At 34.1% G+C, this 20,861-nt stretch overlaps 3 protein-coding genes across 3 annotated transcripts; 2 read left to right on the top strand and 1 right to left on the bottom strand.

Annotated features, from left to right (window-relative positions):
- The first annotated feature begins 242 nt into the window (after positions 1-242).
- On the top strand, positions 243-779 carry LOC123889127 (zinc finger protein ZAT5-like). Its single transcript, XM_045938350.1, has one exon. The coding sequence runs from the start codon at positions 243-245 to the stop codon at positions 777-779; it is 537 nt and encodes a 178-aa protein (XP_045794306.1).
- Positions 780-11,945: 11,166 nt separating this feature from the next.
- On the top strand, positions 11,946-17,809 carry LOC123918567 (plant UBX domain-containing protein 10). The gene is made up of 4 exons (XM_045970650.1): positions 11,946-12,985; positions 16,574-16,744; positions 16,906-17,109; positions 17,365-17,809. The coding sequence occupies exons 1-4, from the start codon at positions 12,194-12,196 to the stop codon at positions 17,593-17,595; spliced, it is 1,398 nt and encodes a 465-aa protein (XP_045826606.1). The 5' UTR covers positions 11,946-12,193; the 3' UTR covers positions 17,596-17,809.
- A 587-nt stretch (positions 17,810-18,396) lies between these two features.
- Positions 18,397-20,025, bottom strand: LOC123918576 (protein yippee-like At4g27745). The gene is made up of 3 exons (XM_045970656.1): positions 19,910-20,025; positions 19,669-19,800; positions 18,397-19,005 (listed from the first exon to the last, which is right to left on the bottom strand). The coding sequence occupies exons 2-3, from the start codon at positions 19,759-19,761 to the stop codon at positions 18,778-18,780; spliced, it is 321 nt and encodes a 106-aa protein (XP_045826612.1). The 5' UTR covers positions 19,762-19,800; positions 19,910-20,025; the 3' UTR covers positions 18,397-18,777.
- Positions 20,026-20,861: the final 836 nt, after the last annotated feature.

Raw genomic sequence — 20,861 nt, 5'->3', positions numbered from 1 at the left:
GAGCAACTTTTTTAACAATGTGCTGGAATCACGATTTAAATCCATCCATCACGTGATCCACCTCTTGGAGACGTAATATCGTGTTCACTACACAGTGTTATCTTGGGAAACAGACATTCGAACATAGGCTAAAAGTGAATATCGTGCTTTGCAATCATCTTACAATCCTCCTAGCCCCTCTATCTTTTTCTCTATTTTAAGGTTAAGGTTCAACCTCTCTCTTAATCCAAATCAAAATCAACATGGAAGCATCCCTTGAACAACACCAACTCTCTTTAGGCTCAAGGGAACACACCAATTATATCATCAAAGGGAAAGGAAGCAAATTGGTTATTAGAGGAACAGGAGCAAGAGCATGTTACTACAATGTGTATGAATGCACAACATGTAACAAAGTTTTCTCTAAATTCCAAGCACTTGGTGGCCATATAACAAGTCACAAGAAGCTTAATGCATTGGAAATTGCTCATGATGATGGTAACAACAACAGATACAAGCTTCATGAGTGCACCATTTGTGGATCTGAATACACAACTGGACAAGCCCTTGGTGGACATATGACGTGCCACCGTGCACCGGTCAGGTCCGCAACCTCCTTAAAACCAATGGCTTTGAAACCTTATAAACCTAGAAAGAAAAGGCATGTCTTGCCTTTAAATTTTGATCTCAACCTTCCAGCTGCACCTGGAGATGAGAAAAGAGAATCCAAGTTTGCCTTTGCAAGAATAAACAAGTCTTGTCTTATCTGCATTGGCCTTGGTGAATTTTCATTACCGTAAGTGACAAGGTTTTAGTCTGGGATTCACCAAACTGGGTTTACATTGGATTCAAGTCTATGTGTTTTTTTATCTTGAGTTTCTATCTTTATTCAAATAAATGTTAGGCAAATGCTAAATAGTGTCTTAGGGGCACTTGTTAAAGATTCATATTTAGAAAGTTTTACTTAGAAATTGTGTAGTCAATACAACAAAAGTCTATATTTTGATGTTTTCCATGCACAACTTTTATTTTATTTCTTCTTTTGGTTCCTTAACTAGTGCCCCGGGGGCACTGGTTAGCAAGACCCTAAATGTTATTCAAGTCAAGTCTGTGTTTTTTTCAAGTCAAGTCAAGTCAAGTCTATGTGTTTTTTTTTTTTATATCGAGTTTCTATCTTTATTCAAATAAATGTAATAAATGTTATTGTTCAGCCATTTTTGTTATTGTATTGGCTTGGTCTATTTGTTTTGGGTACAATGTTGTCTTGGTCTATTATTAATCATGTAAAATATATTTAAAATTTAATGAATATTTTGATGTTGATAAATTTTGATTTATTTTCGGAACAAAATATATTGAGAGAAGAGATTATTCTAATAGAATTATTTTCGGCCTTATTTATAATCAACATTATCCTATTTCACACTTATTAAGAAAGTTGTTGTCCTGTATTTACTAAACTATCCTTTACAATATACATTAAATTTGCATTGAAAATATGCAATCATTTTAAAAAGTGGACAATTAATGAGAGGTACTTTAGGAACAATAACATTTAATATAGTTGAATTTGATAATTTTTATTTATATTTAAGGCCAAAAAATTTATTTTACTTGTAAATAAGGCCGAATAAAGTATATTATATAAATATGAATAATAATATTATTCCATTAATACAGGATTAGGCTTTGGCAAAAACTAGGGGAATATCGGAAAGCTGTTATAGCATGAATAAAAATAGTAATGTTGGTATATCTACTGATGGGATTAGGTGGATACTTGGAAATAATGCAGCTTGTGGAGGTATACTATGTTGGAAATTTTGGGTATATTTCAAAAGTTTATATTATATTGTGTCTAATAATTTTTAAATGAGAAAATTAGAAATATATTTTATCAAGGAAATTATTTTATTTGTGGTTATATTCATTTAGTCTTATTTATCTAAATGAAAAAACTTTGAATTAGTCTATACATAGGATACCCAGTTGTTCCTATTATTTCTCTCACGTTTTCCTTTCATATATTAACTCCAAATCAATTTTGCTATTTATTTGAGATACACCTTTAGTTAATTGCTAATAAATAGGGACTACGGTTTTGTTTTAGACAAAAAGTTTTGTTGTGTAAAATCATAATGATTACTATTAAGTAACGGTTTTGATATAGATATTATATGAGAAGGTGTATCCAAGTATCATAAGATGCAATTGAGTTTTGTTTAGTTTTTCCATTTTTCTTTGTAATGCCTGAGTTACCTACCTTGTTGATATTCTCGTGTCTTGATAGCCTCGGTATGTTTATCACCGAGAAGAACCGGTTGTATTCTGGGGGAGTTGCGCAATATCTTGCGGATAATTCCTTAGTTCAGTGATTACACGCCTCCGGTTAATTGATTTCCAGCCATCCGCGACAACAATCTAAGGAATTATGGCTGATGATTCTGAAGATGACAACATGGTAGATGGTTTTACTTCTTTTGTAGCTACGGCAACTCCAATTCGTGGTTGAAGAACTTGTTGATTTCGCTCTCATGTCTCTCGGATGAAGCGCTCAGAACCAATGTTGGGAGGGAATACTATCGGCGGCTAATGTGGGGGTATGTCTTTGTTTGCTTGCTAGGAGCCAGGTAACTCTCTCTAATATTATTTTATGACACCAAAATGTGGGGGTTAGCCTAATAAAAGAACGGGAGCATGTTGTGAAAGACCTTCTATGTAAGTGTAACATTTTTCTCCCTTTGAAATCATTCACAAGGGGTCAGGTACATATTCTAACCTTCAAAGTTTTGAATTTTATATTGATTATGTGAATGTGTTGAACTTGTCTAGAAATTAACATTAATGAGTAGTTTATTTAACAATGATAAGCTAATTTGTTCTATCGTAGCGGAATATTTTTGCGATTAGATATAGTGATTGAATTAATTTATCCATGTATTTTAGAATATTTTCGGTTGCCGACTATATCTATATATTTAACTGATTTTCTGTACTATGTGAATTAAATGAGGAATTGAAAATCTTTGTGTGGATTAATTTAAAATTTGTATAAGAATATAATGCTAATTGTGTTAAATGTGTAGAATAAAGAGATATTTGTTAATCGTGTATGAGTTAATTTATATGCTTCATAGGGCAATAATATTATATAGACTGTGTTTGAGCATGACAAGATGAACTAAATAATTGTTTTGGTATGAATCAAATTAGTTTATTTAATTTGAGTTGTTAGGAGACTCATGGTAATTTGAAGATCGTCATGCATAGTCCAACGCCATTTTATATTGGATTTATTTTGACGGCATAAGCATATCAGTATTGATTAAAATTGTGAAAACATGAATACTTATATTTGAAAATCATTTGGTATATGCATAGTTTACGATATTTGATTCGGGTTGCACTGAAATTTTCTTTACCTATGCATTTTGTTTGTGATATAGTTTTATTGACTATATGTTATGATACTAACACTTATGTAAAGGAAAATGAAACATTTAAGCTGATGTGAAGCATAAGAGGATCAAGTATGAATTGTAGCGCAAACTTACAAGGATCTGTAACATTTATAATTCTATCATAAATATAGTATGTTGAGAAAATTTTAGGAAGTTTAACTATCATGGATTTAGAATATTGAGTATCCCTTATGGTCCTAATGCTACTTGAGTAAAAATATACGAGATATACCATAACAGATTGGTAGATACAATGTGTATTAGAACAATACAATAATGTATCATGAGATTTGTTTGAGTAAAAATATATATTTGAGATTTATTTCTCTATTGTGAGAGTGTTATCACTTGAAAATTATTCAAGTAAGCTTGTATAATAAATCCACAAATGAAGTCACATTTATCTAATGTGGGGGTGTCGCTTAGAAAATATTCTAAGTAGACTTGTATAATAAATTTATGATGATTGGATATAGGCCAATGAGATAAATCTATAAGTAGATTTATTTTATTGATGAATAAGTTGTCGCTTAGTAGCCATCGAAGTAGACTTGTATAAACTTATTGTGAAAATCGAGTTTACTTTATAGACTCAAAAAATTGTGAGATAAATTGACTTTGAGACGTCTTAGTCAATATGTGTGAATTGATCGGATCCGTTGACTTAACCCCTGAGAAGAAAATTGATAGGAATGGACTATGCCATTGAAAAACGACAAGTAATGGGAACCCAACCTTTGTGATTGGAGATCCCATGAAGAAGGTTCATATGGGTAAAAACAAGTTACTTGTTAGTTAAGTTAGCACTAAAATTTTGTCCATTTCCTATGTGTTATGATAATGGCTATGAGAAGTGCTAAATTAAAATTAATTTGAGGGGTAAGCTTAAGGCTTTTAATGATTACCATAAGTCCTTGTGGGTGGTGTATGGTTGTAGGATACACTAGATGGAATCACCTATATGAGTGTCAAGTGGGTCCGCTTGCATGAGACCGTGGCGGGTCTCTAGAGCACTCATGAAAACCAGACACGCGCACGGCCTAAATGCGCAACACCGCGTAACACGAGAATTGTGGGGGTGTGATGTGGATGTTATACCGCTAACATACGCCAAATGTCTTTGGTTCATATTGCTTGCTACACCAAATTCATTGTGTGTTAAGTATATCATTCTAGCACTGGTTCATATAGCTTGCTACACCAGTTTGATGCATCGTACTCAAAAGTGACTCAGGCAATATTTTCGAAACAATTTTTGTTTACCTTTTGATTTAAAAACTTTTGAAATATGTGGGGGATTGTTGGAAATTTTGGGTATATTTCAAAAGTTTATATTATATTGTGTCTAATAATTTTTAAATGAGAAAAGTAAAAATATATTTTATCAAGGAAATTATTTTATGAAAAATGCTATATGTCCCGAAAATTTCATTCCCGAAAATTCACCGAATGATGTGTTGCAACAATTTCGGTCATTACGTCAGCAACTTTCAACCCCTTTCTGTGCCTTCTCTCTCGGTTACAATCCTTTCTTTTCTACCAAAATTGACTTCTCCAATTCTGCACAAGGCTTTTTTTGAATCAAACTATGAAATCAAATTTGGGATAATAGAAATTCACTATATACAAGATTATGAAACCCAACATTCTTTCAATTTTCAACTTAATTGCATAAATACTCTTAAAGATTCAACCTTTTTATGGTGGAGTATTGTTTCCTCATTCTTTAGTCATGATTCCCTAAAATACGATTAATGGAAAGATTAATTTGACAATGAACCCAAGAGCTTTCTGTAAAACAATAGTTTTCCTTCTTGTTTGCTTCAAAAATTAACCCTATGTTTTGTTGAATCCATATTTTGATTTTATGAAAATCAACAGTAAATTACAAAAAAGCTACTTGAATGAGAGGCTGCAAGTGACGCAATCATGGATGGTGTTGCTTCAGGCAGCAAGACTATAAATGGTTGTTGCTTCCATGGATGTTGTTGCTTCAGGCGGCAAGACTGCTATTTTTATCAATTGTTTTGGGGCCCACACTCAAAATACACAGTGCATCCACATTGTAAATATAAAAAGAGAAATAGTGCCACACATACTTTCGGGAGTAATTCGGAAAAAGAAATTCGGTACATATAGCAACACTGTTATTTTATTTGTGGTTATATTCATTTAGTCTTATTTATCTAAATGAAAAAACTTTGAATTAGTCTATACATAGGATACCCAGTTGTTCCTATTATTTCTCTCACGTTTTCCTTTCATATATTAACTCCAAATCAATTTTGCTATTTATTTGAGATACACCTTTAGTTAATTGCTAATAAATAGGGACTACGGTTTTGTTTTAGACAAAAAGTTTTGTTGTGTAAAATCATAATGATTATTATTAAGTAACGGTTTTGATATAGATATTATATGAGAAGGTGTATCCAAGTATCATAAGATGCAATTGAGTTTTGTTTAGTTTTTCCATTTTTCTTTGTAATGCCTGAGTTACCTACCTTGTTGATATTCTCGTGTCTTGATAGCCTCGGTATGTTTATCACCGAGAAGAACCGGTTGTATTCTGCGGGAGTTGCGCAATATCTTGCGGATAATTCCTTAGTTCAGTGATTACACGCCTCCGGTTAATTGATTTCCAGCCATCCGCGACAACATACTACGTGGTTGCTTTATTTTCGCGTTCGCAGCTAGAAAGCATTTTTTGTCTGTGCTTGAAGCAGAACTGTGGGGATTCGGTGTTTTAAAAATTGGACCGGTCAGTCTAGTCTGACAATTAGATCGCCCATATTATCAAACTGCAGTGAACCGACCTAAACAGGCGAACCGATAATTTTTTCAAATCGATCTGTTAAACACACATTTGGATTTTTTTTAGAATTATTTTTTCAGGGATTTATTATGGGCTTAAGCTATCATGGGAGAGAGGTTTCCGCATGATTAAAGTTTATTAGATTAAAGTATACTAGTTAGACTCATTGGTTGCAATTAAGCTATTAAAAGATGAATGTCCGCCGACTCATACACATCGTACCCTTTTGGAAAACGTAGAACTAATAGCTAGTAGAAAAAAACTTTTTCTTTTTGGAACCCCCTGCTATTTATGGGTGCCCTATAAAATTATTAAGGCTTGCATCCTAGGGTTTAAACATGTTGTGCATCTTAGAATTATACCATATCAGCTCATATTTTCTCACTTCCTACACCCACCCACCCACCCACAAACTTTCTTGAAAATCAACAACCTTTGAACTCTAGAATTTGAACCTGTAAGGGGGTGTTTCGAACTCCGGAGTTTTTGTTAGATTAGTGTTGGGGTTGATTGCAATGTAAGTCCCACATTGCCAGTGGCGGAACTAGAAAAAATATCGTGGGTGGGCCGAAAAATAGTCAATTTATTTTCAAATTGAATTTTTTGCTCTTCTATTTTCACATGTTACTATTTTGGTACCAACAAACTATATTTTTACTCTAAAAATTGTGATTTTTGGCTATAAAGGTGATTTATTGTCTCCAACATTGAATCTAAAGATGAAATATCAAATTTGAGACCAAAATTCACAATTTTTTCCCATTAAAATTCGCTAATTTTACAGCAAAAAAGTAATAAAAAAATATTGAGATAGGACTAAAATTGCAACAAATGTGAAAATATGGGACTTGAAAAATTTAATATTAATTAAACATATTTTTTATGTCATTTCATATTTATATACGCTAGTTCAACTGCTAATTTTATCTATTATTATAAATTCAATTAATTATGAACTAACATTTACACTAATACTTGAACTAATATGTGTACCGAATTACTTATAATCATCAATAATATACTCTAAATTAATATTTATATTAATATTTGTACATATATATACCGGGTGACTTAAAATCATTAATAATACATTTAAATTAATACCCTACATATAAAAAAAAATTATTTTTTGGGGTGGGGGTGGGCCGCGGCCCACCTCAGCCCACCCCTAGGTCCGCTGCTGCACATTGCTAATGAAGGAAAAAAGGTCAAGAAAATTATATTTGAGAAGTCCCACATCGCTTAGAGAAGTGAAGCAAGGGAGAGCTCAATGCTATATATAGAGACCTCGAGTCCGTTGTTTCAATACACCAAGCAGTATCACTTGTAAACACTTTAAGTTTATATTTGTGTCGTTTTTCTTTTCTCCTATGCTCTTATTTTAGAGTATTTGAGATGTAGTTAAAATATTTCGCAATAACTGGTATCAGAGCTTTTGGTTTGATTCAGAAGGAGGGGGTTCTGCTGTGAAGTTTAGGTTAGAGAAAATTGATGTTTAGCTTGTGGAAAATCAAGTGATGCAATCAGGGTTACACAAGGTCGGCCTGGAGAGGCGGTGGTAACAATACTTGACATCAGCCTAGAGAGGCGATGATAATAATACTCGACATTAGTCTGGAGAGGCGGTGCTAAGAATACTCAGGTTACGTCTGAAACAACAACTTATTATGAGGATGCGGAGGTGCTGGTGGAAATTGGAAATCGGTGGAGTGTTGAGTCATAGACTTTGGAAGCTCCTATCACATGTGTTTGAAGAAGAAATACTTTTGTATCCCTAGAGCTAGTCGAAGGTGGAGTTGTTCATTTTGGAGACGGGAAAACTTGTAAGGTTCAAGGTATGGGTGCGTTTCTTTTAACACGATGCGAGATATTTTCTTGAACTTTGATGCATAGATAGTAGGTAGATACTTGTTAGATAGTTCTACTATTATTGGTTATGCATCAGTTACTAGTGGTGATTCTCATGTTTTTGTTAAGTTATGGATCTTCGAGTGGGTACTTGTTAGTGACATTAGTTTAGTTGGACTAGTGATACAAGGTTTACTAGGTGATGTAACTAAACTGAAATTGTTGGAGCCTAACAATGGTCTGACGGTGGTTTCAGAGCAATTTGAAGCTGTTCAGGTGACACATGGACATCATTTGACATGGATGCAAGGTGTGTGATGATAGCGTACATACATTGGTTGACATTGATGCAAGGTACGCGGTTATCTCAATGGAAGCTTACAAAAAAAGCCAACATGTTGTGCATCTTAGAATTATACCATATCAGCTCGTATTTTCTCACTTCCTACACCCACACACAAACTTTCTTGAAAAACAACAACCTTTGAACTCTAGAATTTGAACCTGTAAGGGGGTGTTTCGAACTCCGGAGTTTTTGTTAGATTAGTGTTGGGGTTAATTGTAATGTAAGTCCCACGTTGTTAATGAAGGAAAAAAAGTCAAGAAAATTATATTTGAGAAGTCCCACATCGCTTAGAGAAGTGAAGCAATGGTGAGCTCAATGCTATATATAGAGACCTCAAGTTCATGGTTTCAATACACCAAGCAGTAGCACTTGTAAACACTTTAAATTTATATTTGTGTCGTTTTTCTTTTCTCTTATGCTATTGTTTTAGAGTATTTGAGATGTAGTTACAATATTTACTTTGGAGAGTGTGTGTGTACTGGGGTCATGAGGTGGTTGAGAGTGAAGTCTATGTGTTGTAACAATTTTCACATAGTGTTTATTCACATAGTGTTCGGTCATGAGGTGATCGAACAATTACAAAGCCTCGTCGGTGACCACTAAAAATTGGGCATCGTTCAAGACTATTTAGATGTGACTACAACCCAAAATTCAGACCACAATCAAGTTCTAATTTAGAATGCAAACTGTGTTCGAACCCTAGGACACAAACTGTGTTTTCCCATAATTTGTGTTTTTAATGCTCGGACTCTACAATGCGAGTGGACATTTTTGGCAATCAAAGAGGCACGTGAAAAAATTAGGGGGCGCGAAAAGAAGCACTCATAAATAAAAATACATCTGACTCTTGAGAAAAACTAACATTTGTATATACAATGTGACTCTTGTATATATAATGTGATGTTCACGGGAACACTACTAATTTTTTTTTTCTTTCTCTCAGGCCGTCTATTAACTATAATTTTATCTTTAAGTAAATAAATAGAATGTTTGATATTTGAATCCGGATTTCTACAATGTGAATGTTTTATTAAGTGATACTCACTAAGACACACTCTAGTACAATGTGTGTGTATATATATATATAGGCAAAAGTTAATATCCATAAGGGTCTTTTTATGCACAGTGCATAAGGCCTTGGCAACCATTAGATTTTCTTTACACGTGTATTAATCATAGCCTTCTTCAGCTCACACTCACCACTATGATCACGATCTATGCAAGAGGCGGAGCCACCGTGACCTCGCAAACTGAAATCAGACCACCATTCCGATCGCCACTACGATCACGAGCGTGAGCATCACAACCACCAACAAATTCAAGCATGTAACAGAACACAAAAAACGAAAACAAAAAGCTTGCTCAATTTCGGCCACATTTTATATGCGATTCGATCACCGATTTGGAAAACTAATACCGGAAACATTCATAAAATCGAACGACGATCAAAACGGTATAAAGAACGTCGGGTTTCGTTGATTATTGAGGGAGAACGAACCGGGTCAACGAACCGGGTCGTCGCGACCCGTTTCTGCAGAAAAATGGGTGAGGAAGATGATGAACAATGACGCGCCTCCACGCCCACTCTCACTGGCGGCGCGTGGGGGCGCGTGCGGTGCCAAGGAGACTCCAATTTTTTTTATTGTTTTTACAGAAAAATAGTAAATAATTTTCTGGAAATTTTGGGACCGGTTAGGTATTTTTCTGAGACCTGGAACTATTTTTAGTTAATTAAATGAGGTAAATATGCTTTTATAAATATCAGATATTAATAAAATTTTCCAAAATTTTATTTAGGGTTTTTTGAATTATTTGGAACGGTTGGGGATACCTCACTCTCTCCGGTTTTATATCGTCTTAAAAATTTTAATTTATTTCACAATATTTATTAAGGGTTAAATATGTTTTTGGAGAACAACTCTTTGAAACCATTCCACAGCAAAAATGGTTTCATACCGTTATACACTGAAACCATTAGTCTAGTTAAATGGTTTCATGGCATTATAGACCGAAACCATTATTATAGTTAAATGGTTTTATATGAGCATTAGTGTCAAGATGTTATACACTGAAACTATTAGTCTTGTTAATTGGTTTCAAGATGTTATACACTGAAACCATTTGTCTAGTTAAATGGTTTCATACTGTTATACACTGAAACTATTATTCTAGTTAAATGGTTTCATAGCGTTATACACTGAAACCATTAGTCTTGTTATTTGGTTTCAAGATGTTATACACTGAAACCATTAGTCTGGTTAAATGGTTTCATAGCGTTATACACTGAAACCATTATTTTAGTTAAATGGTTTCATATGGGCATTAGTGCCAAGATGTTATACATTGAAACCATTGTTATTAAGTAAAACATCACATAACCATTTTACAAAACCATGCTACATAAATAAAAAAATCATATAAAGCAATTAGGGTTAGTTTAGTTGAAAAAAGTTTGGATAGTATGCATGAGATTGGATTCGATCATTTTTTTATCGTAAAGAAAAATTGATATATATATATATATATATATGTAATTAATGTATGGGATTTTATTTATATTGTGATTATGATTGATAAAACTTAAAATTAAATTGTATGTTTGACAAGTATGCTTTATATATACATGAATCATTCGTTATTATTTTGGGTTTCGAGGGGGGTGTGTGACGAAAATTAATTAAAAATGGATTTTTATAATATATACTTCAAAGAAACAAAAGTTATTATTTAATTGGAAACGGGGGGCGCGCTAGAAATTTGGGGGGGGTGTTTGAAGTTTGGAGGAGGGAAAAAATTAGGGACGCGCTAGAAATCTAGGGGAGGAAAAAAAATTGGGGGCTCACAAGAAATCTAAGGCAAAAAAGGAAAAAAAAACTGGGGGTGCGCTAAGCAAATGGGGGGCGCGCAAGTAATGAGGTAGTATATGGGGGCGCGCGAGTAATGGATTGCCTAATTTTGAGCTTGGGCTGACTTTTGGTTGACTTTTTGTGTAGGAAGCAAATATGGTGGGGGTAGGAAGCAAGTTTATGCATGGTGCATAAGTTTGGGCTTATGCACCATAACCACACCCATATATATATATATATATATATATATATATATATATATATATATATATATATATATATATATATATTCTGAAGGAACACTCTAATATATATCTATAAAGTGAGTAGAATGAGGAGTTAGTTTCCTTATTTTTTTTTGGGTTATGCTAACCGGTGTCCCCGGGGCACTGGTTAAGGAAATCAAAAAAGGAAATTTTTAAATTGAAAATAATACTTTTTAGACTTTCCAGACGTTGACTGCATAAAGTTCAATGTCATATTACTATATTTGCTTCCTTAAACAGTGCCCGGGGGCACTATTTAACATTTTCCTTTTTTTTTTTTTTGACGGTAAGTTTGTTTCCTTAATTAAAGCCAAGTTAAAGTTAAGAAAATGTTTATTAATTATTAGTATAAAGAAGGTAATAGAATGTTTCCTTAATTAATTAAAGTTAAGAATAGGATATTGGGCCACTAGAAAAGCCCGAAATTACAATTAAGCCGAGAAGAGACGAGAAGAACGATAAAGCAAAACACACATCGAATTACGAATATAATCGATTGTTACAAACGCGCTTATTCCTTCAATAATCATTTCCATTCAAACTGTTTCGTCACTCTCTTCTTAATTCTCTATTGTCGGTGTTAAGGGTTTTCATTCAGTTTTCACTTCAGATTTCAATTTCATCAAACAAAAATGGCAGATGTAGCCGATAAACTTGCCTATTTCCAAGCAATCACCGGTTTAGAAGATCCCGACCTCTGCACTGAGATCCTCGCCGCTCACGGTTGGGACCTCGAACTCGCTATTTCATCTTTCACCACTACAACCGCCGCAACAACCACCACCGACACCAACAACAACAACCACGATGATGATGTTAATCTACAATCAATTTCCGAATCAGAACCGCCACTTCCTCCACCACCTCCCGGATTAGCTTGGAAGCTAATCAAATTACCTATCTCCGTGATTTCCGGTAGTCTAGGGTTAGTTTCCGGTGCAATTGGTTTGGGCTTATGGGCTGCCGGTGGTGTTCTTTCGTATTCCTTGGGCTTTGTAGGCTTAGGCTCGGGAAGTTCGTCTTCATCGGCTTCGGGTTCTGCTTCGCCGTTGGTTTCTGTCTCGGCGGCGACTACTGAAGCTATGCAATTTGTTGCGGCTTTTGAGAGAGATTATGGAACAACTACGAAGCCGAATTTTGTGAGTGAGGGTTTCATGGATGCGCTTCAGAGGTCAAGGAATTCGTTTAAGCTTTTGTTTGTTTATTTGCATTCTCCTGATCATCCTGATACGCCGTTGTTTTGTCGAAGGACGCTTTGTTCGGATGTTTTTGTTGAGTTTGTGAATCAGAATTTTGTTTGCTGGGGTGGTAGTATTCGTGCTAGTGAAGGTTTTAAGATGAGTAATAGTTTGAAAGCTTCTAGGTTTCCGTTTTGTGCTCTTGTTATGGCTGCTACTAATCAGAGAATTGCCCTTCTTCAACAGGTAACTTTTTTTGGTTCTGTTGATGTTTTATTAATGGATTATGAATCTCATTTTGTTTAGTAGATTTATTGGTGGAAATTGAGGCAAATGGATAAATGAGATGCTATGTTTTTCTGTTTAGATTATGCTTCTGATTTAAGTGGTTAGAATTGCTTTTTTGTGTGTATGTATTTGGTGTGGTAAAGAAATGAGTACAAATTGTGTTTTGGGTTGACTAGTTCACTCAATTTTGGTTGGATTTAAGAACACCCGGGGATGCGATAAGCATTGTTCAGATGATAAGGATTGGAAGTGGTAGGGATTTGTAAAGGAAAAGGGGAGGAAAAAAAGGTTAAAGTTACCTATCCCCAAGTACAAATTTAGTTTGATTTAAGGCTCGTTTGGCCCAGCTTTTTTTAGAGCTTATGCAAACAGCTTATGCAATTTTTATATATTATTATAAGTTTGTCAAGGTAGTTTATGATAAAATAGCTTATAAAATTACAATTGTCACCAGTGTGAACTTATAAAATAGCATAAAACCTAATTTATATTGCATAAGCTGTTTGCATAAGCTCTAAAAAAAGCTGGGCCAAATGGACCTTTACTCTTTACTTAAAAGTTTAGATGAATTGTGTTTCGGAATTCACATGTGCTAAAACATGTCTCAAGATTAAGATAATTAATAAAAACAACTTATGAATTATCCAATTACAAAATTCTTATGTGAAGTTGAACTCACTATAAGATTTGAGCGACTCATGCCAATTGGCAATTCTGAGTTGACTATAGTGTGTGGGTGTGGAAGATTGAAGATAGGAATAGAATAGAAGGATGTGATGAATTCATAAAATGTGTCAATTTCATGTGTCAATTTCATAATAAATTGAGGCAAATGGATTAATGGGATGCTATGTATGTTTAGATTATGCTTCTGATTATAAGTGGTTAAAATTGTTTTTTTGTGAAATGAGTACAAAGTGTGTTTTGGGTTAATTAGTTCACTCAAATTTTGGTTGGAGTGGTAGGGATTTGTAAAGGAAAAGGAGAGGGGAAAAAAGAAGGTTAAAGCTCCTTATCCCCCAAAGTACAATTTTAGTCTGATGGAGCCTGCGTTATTATTTCGCACTTGTGAACCTAATTATGCTAAGTTTTGAGTAGAAATTTCTTTTGCATGATATGTTTGTCGTGGATAAAACAGAGGAAATGAGTATGATGTTTTTAATTCTTATAAATTTCTGTCTTTGGCATATTGCTTATCAATACGTGTGATGATAATAAACTAATAAAGTATTCAAATATTTTTCAACAAAATATCGAAAAAGATTGACTCAATTCTATAATTAGTATTTGGATAAGTTGCAGTGTCATCCATGTCCTTTGATCTGTACTTACTATGCACACCCCTTTGAAAAAGTAAGTATTTCTCCTTTAAAAGTTTGAATATTTAGGTTTTATTTTACCTTCCGTCCTTTCCAGCCTTCTCGTCCTCTCTTCTTGTAGCATCTGCCATCATCCCCACAATTCCCCAGGTTTTTTGTCTCTGTTTAGAAGTATGAATTTTTCCGATCGATTGGCCCTCCTTTGGCACAGAAGTTCACTGAACATGCCACCGTCCACCATTTGTATCTCTACAGTGACTCCCTATGCACACCTTCAATTTTCTGCCATTCTATCCTACCTACCTTAACTCTTGTTCGTCTGTACTATTCATATCTCATCTACTGGGAGTTCTAATACCAAGTTACTCCTCATTGGTATTCTTTCTACTTTAATCTTTACCCGTATACATCGTTTTCTTTTCTTCTTATTTTTGTACACCACCCTTGTTTCTGATTGCAAATCCGAAGTTGCTAACGCAACCTATCAGTTCCATTATTCGATGCCAGAGTTTTTGGATGTGTGTCATCGGCATGTTGATGACGAATCTACCACGTATAGTGATTTATTTATTTAAATAAATGTCTCCGATACGTATCAACTGCATATCGGAGTGTATTGGTGTACTGAGATGTATCCAGTACTATAGGGATCAAAGTTCATGTATAGTTCATTGCTAAACATTTATGTAATATAATTTTTTTGGAAGTTTGTGTTAATATATTTAGGTTGTTTCATATCTTGGGTTTTTTAGTCATTCTCCTATCCCTGTATCCGAGTCATATCATACACCTGTTGCATCAAGCATGTGGGTTTCTACACACACAAGTGAAAATCTATTCACTCCATAAGGATGTCTAACTTTGCTTGGTGATCTCTTGTAGAACACATGTAACAAATCTGAATATTGAATAATATAGTATTAACATGATGATCTTGCACACTAAATTTTAGATAAGTTACATTCATGTGTATGCAATCTATAGTTGATATGTACTTATAGTTAAAAAAATATATTTTATGTTAAAATAAAATTTTATGAAGTATCAGAGAAATTTTGATTCAGCCGATGCATTAATAAAATTCAACTCAGACGCTGAAGAAGTTTAACAAGACTTACTCTTGAAGTAACGGGAACCCCCCAATATGTGTGTTTGTCTATGTGGGTGTGTTGATCTTTGTCATTGTGATTCATTAAGATTGTATGTTGATTGTTGGTAAAAAGTTGTGTATTTGTTGTAAGATATACAAGGTGAATACATAATATGGTTATAATTGATAAGTTATGAGAGATCAAATTCAAACAAAGATAGATTTAGCCTTTTAGTCTCTCAGCACTTGTGGGACAATTATATTCAGATTCTGTTATAAAATATAGATGGAAAAGTCCATAGGGACTAGGGAGGTTTTATGTATTAAAAAAAGAAAAAATAATGAGGTTAACTGCTTATAGTAAAGCTCAATGCATAAGTGTTAATTTGAAGTTTTAATGTTGCTTGTCTGCTTTCTTGTCGAAGAAATGAATAGTGACAGGCAAATGATGACAAAGAAACATCATTTGCAGTATCTATTTTTTGTTTGTTGGGATAACCACTTTCTGATATTGTGGCGGGTAAGAAGTCCATCTCCATAGTGACGCTGAATAGAATGATTTCCCTGATTTCCATTTTTTATCTGGAATATGCTTTCCACGGCTAGATCCATCGATCAAATTAATCACCATGGGAAACATTCTCTTATAGCAAGTATCTTCTCCTTTATCGTATAGCAAAACCTGGTGTTTTCTACTTGCCACGTGTAGATTTACTTGATGTATGAAAATGTCATTGCCATTCAGTTCCTTTAAGTAAACTGTTTGATTCATGTAGTCGATCTCATCTAGTAGGATAAGACTCCATTGTTGTGTTTTTCAAGTTGCTCGGCTTGGTCCTTTGTCACTTCAAAGTATTTTCTTCCTTCTCACTTGTTATGAAATGTTGGGGATTATGAGGAAGATTTTAATTGGTGGTGCCAAATGGTTATGCCACAAATGACATCATGGTAGCAGTGTATAGGTTCAATATCATTAGTACCTTTTTCAATTGAGATTCGAGACTGTACTATTTTCATGTTTTATTGATATTATATTCGTCATTGTCTTACTTAATTGATGTGCAAAGTATTAAGTATTGTAGTTTATAAAGCAGTCTGATTGTAAATTATTTTATCAATCTATTTTACTCAATCCAGGTTGAAGGTCCAAAATCCCCCGAGGAGATGTTAGTGGTACTTCAGAGAGTGCTTGAAGAAAGTTCCCCAGTTCTTGTTGCAGCAAGGCTTGATGCAGAAGAAAGGCGTAATAATGCACGCTTAAGGGAGGAGCAAGATGCTGCATACAGGGCTGCACTAGAAGCTGATCAAGTATGTTTTTGTAGTGTATGGTTATTTGTCACGCCAGTTTTCTGTGGTCACTTTTCCATGTGTTTTTCCCTGTTCTGAACTTCTTCCCTTTCTTCCGCATTTATTTGGAAAATCTTGGCACTGTTATTGTTGTAGTAGAATAATGCTGTGTGTATGTCCAGGCTAGGGAACGACAGAGAAGAGAAGAAGAAGAACGTCTTGCAAGGGAAGCTGCTGAAGCTGAGAGAAAGCTCAAGGAAGAAGAAGAGGCACGTGAAAGAGCAGCGCAGGAAGCTGCAGAGAAACAAGCAGCATTAGCTAAATTACGTGAAGAGAAAGCTCAGTCTCTTGGTGAAGAACCTGAAAAAGGACCTAATGTTACACAGGTAAAGTATATAAAGATCTCACCAAGATTTAATTTTTCTCATGCAGTGGTTTTGCTCTGTAACATGGCTTGTTCCACTAATTCATATATTTAGTTTCACTTGTATGTGAGGTCTTAACTTCAATTCATATACGGCTTCACTTTTTAACTTTACTCCCGTAGTTTCTCATTTTTTCAGCTTAGTTTTTGTTTTATTATGTTTTAACTTCGATGACATCTCTGTTTTGTTTTTTGCATTTCCAATCAAAATTATTAGGTTTTGGTACGGTTTCCAAATGGTGTACGCAAGGATAGGAGGTTCAACAGCACAGTGACAATTCAATCTTTGTATGACTATGTTGATTCATTGGGTTTGTTAGAAGCCGAGAGTTACAGCCTAGTCTCTAATTTTCCTCGGGTTGTTTATGGACAAGAAAAATTGACACAGTCATTAAAGGAAGCTGGATTGCATCCTCAGGCCAGCCTGTTTGTGGAGCTCAGCTCATGAGGATAGAATTTGGCAAACTTGCAGATAGGGGACTCTGGTGTCTCATTTCTCTGTTAAAAAAATTGACTTGATGAACTTTATAATGTTAGATATAATAGATTACTGTGGTTACCGTAGTTTTTTGCTTCTCTTATTTTCCATTGAATCAAGCATATAGCTTTACATGGAGATGATTTTAGTATAATGATATATAATATACTCTGTTTCCAAATAATATGGTTTTGGTTATTGAGAACGATGTTGAGGTGGGTGTTGATCGATGGAGTGGACAGGCAAGCTTTTGTCTACCATACCATTGTTCTGTGGTGTACCCGCATCATGCTACTTTCTTGGTTGGTTGTAGTATAATGATAATGCTACTTGTTATGTGGTTGAGGTGCCAAAATGGCCGTACCAGCACCGTTAGTTTTAAGAGAGAATAGTTTGAAATTTTTCTCTTATATTCGACAGCTCTACAACATGCTAATGCTACTCGTTTTGTTGTTTCTTTTCGGGTAAGAGACACAAGTTTCTTTAGAAAAGGAAACACTCTGCATGTTAAAAGCATACGGAAATTGTGTCTTTGTTTTGCAAAACTCTTTGAAAATCAACCTCCGAATCATTCATTTCATTCTTTAGTGTGGAAAAGTGAGAAAATTTTATTCTGTAAAATATCGTTCGTTGGTACTTGAAGTAACTTTATTAAAATTTATTTCAAAGTATTGTGAATAAAGTACAGTTATCCTCATTGCATTTGATTTGCACAGAAGTGATAATCCAACTTGACGAGGAATATCAAAATTAAGCATCAAACTCCGTTAATTCCAAATCTTAATTGATATTATTATTGACAAATGGAATTAAACATCAATCAACCTTGTTTCCCTCAAAAGAAACCAGCATTTATAAATAAGGTTCTTTCTTGGCCCTAGTGGTCCCAAAGACAGCAAATTCATGGTTATCAAATGAGCTAAAATGAGAGCTCATTGTTCAATATCTTTGGGAAATTCATCGTAACCAGAACCAACACGACATCACTTCCACTTATTCCAATATTCCATTACCATGCCTATGAAATACTAGTATTATAAAATCATCATTACATAATTTTTATCATTGATTTTAGATTGAAAAATCAAAATCAATAATTGAATCCAAATTCAATGATAAAAATTATATAATGTTGTAGTGTAGTTGCTTCTTCTATAAATTTTCTCTAACAATTTTAGACTTTTCAAGTATGTATTTTCCTTCTTTGTATTTCTCAGTTTCTTCATAGGCTCTTTCATACTTCCAACCAAGCACCTGATCACAGTCACAACAGAAGACATCAGCAATTGTATGAAGACCTGTCATCAGTTCCTTGTCTTCTTTTGGCCCTATTGTAACATTCATTGCATGTGAAAATAGAAAAGCTCTTCCATTTCTTCCCTGAAATTATAAATAACCTTGGAATCACCAATTTGTTGTCTGAACATGTTACTATAAATAAATCAAATTGAAATCCAACAGATATAACATAAGAGTCCCACAAATGAGATGTGGTCTGAAATTGAGATTATATCTGGGAGATATCGAGTTAGACCTAACTTAGATTTTGAAACGGAGTCTTCTCAAGATTCATTGAGCCACTCACCATTGGACCACTCAGGTCACGCTCCTGCCCTGGGCGGGAGACATCCTACTCAAATTTTCTTATGGTTTGAGAGTCTATACAAGATCCATTAAACCACTTATTATTGTTGGACTACTCAGGTCACACAAAGCCCTGGGCATGAGACATCCCTCGCATTATAAGTAGGAGATGTATGGTTGAGTTAAGCTCAATCCAAATTTTCAAACGGTATCAAAGTCAATCCAAAATCTACTTAGTCACCCGCTATCAGACCACTACATCATGTTCCGGCCCTTGGCAGGAGGCACCCGTAACCTTACAAGTCGGTTTAAGTCCGAATTTTAAAACTTATAAGAGTAATTTCACATTTACATGTTAAATAAGTCTAGTAATAATAATAATCTAAACAAGTAAACTAAAACTATTCCAATTCCAATAATCATATCATGGTAGATTGTTTAAAGGTAAGAATGATCCACCTGAAATGTTTTTGAAATGATATCATCATGAAGAGCAACATGGTTTCTACAATTAAAGCAAAAGTACAATCTGGATTCAATCAAATTCTCCATATTAAAGCTTTTATCAACTCAAACTCTTCAGGAACGTGGCTATAAAAATTGTCAACAACAATACCAAAAGCATATCATAATCATACTCATACATCAATATGAAGAAAAAATATCTTTTTTTTGCAACTTGAAATTGAATTATAGGTACCTGTCCTATGATTGTGTTGAAAATGAGTCTTTTTCCTTGTGTAAGTTTTAGTTTTGAGGATCTAAGCTTATTGGGTAAGTTGGTTGTGTGACCCACAACGTGTTTTTCATTTTTTTCCTTTTTTTTTCACTCCTCTCTAATCTCTCACTCGTTTAAAGACTAAACTCTCAAACACGCCCCTGAAATTTTAAAATTCGTTAAATATCCCTTAAAATTTTGAAATAGGCAAATACTGCCCTGAAACTATAAAAAGTCAATCAAATTGCTCTCTGACACTACCGGTCAGAGTCCACGTCAGGGGTAATTTAATTGAACTTTTTATAATTTCAGGGAGGTATTTGCCTATTTCCAAATTTCAAGTGGTATTTGACGAATTTTAAAATTTGGTTTACTCAAATATTATTGATGTTGTTTTAAATTCACCACAATTATTTGAATTTGAAAAAAATAAATGGAGAACTCATTCCATTTAGGGTCCGTTTGGTGCACATGATAAGAGACATGATAGAATAACTGTATCATATCATGTCTCAATCCAGTGTTTGGTGACACGGCAGGATATGATAAGTTAATCCTGAATCTTATCATATTTTGTCTCTCTAGATATAATTCTTATCCTGAATTTGAGTTGGGTTAGCAATTTGATAGGATATACTAATCATATCTCATTGTCCCTCACTTCGATTCCCGCTGGATGCATTTTCATGATTTTCCATTCGTTATTTTTTTTGTACATATCTTGCGGTATATATAATTTATTAATATATCTTACTAATACGTATTAATATGGATGTATACCTGGAGATATACTTACTTAGACACAAACCTAAATAATTTAATTTAGGCACACATACAAAAATTTGAAAAAATTAATTAAAAAGATGATGAAGTGATGTTATATGATGTGACTAAATTGTTTTACATTTAAATTTTTCCACTTATGTGTGTGTCC

Source organism: Trifolium pratense, linkage group LG1 (genome assembly GCF_020283565.1).
Source record: "Trifolium pratense cultivar HEN17-A07 linkage group LG1, ARS_RC_1.1, whole genome shotgun sequence".
NCBI classification, from domain to species: domain Eukaryota; kingdom Viridiplantae; phylum Streptophyta; class Magnoliopsida; order Fabales; family Fabaceae; genus Trifolium; species Trifolium pratense.
This window is presented reverse-complemented; position numbering and strand designations above follow the sequence as displayed.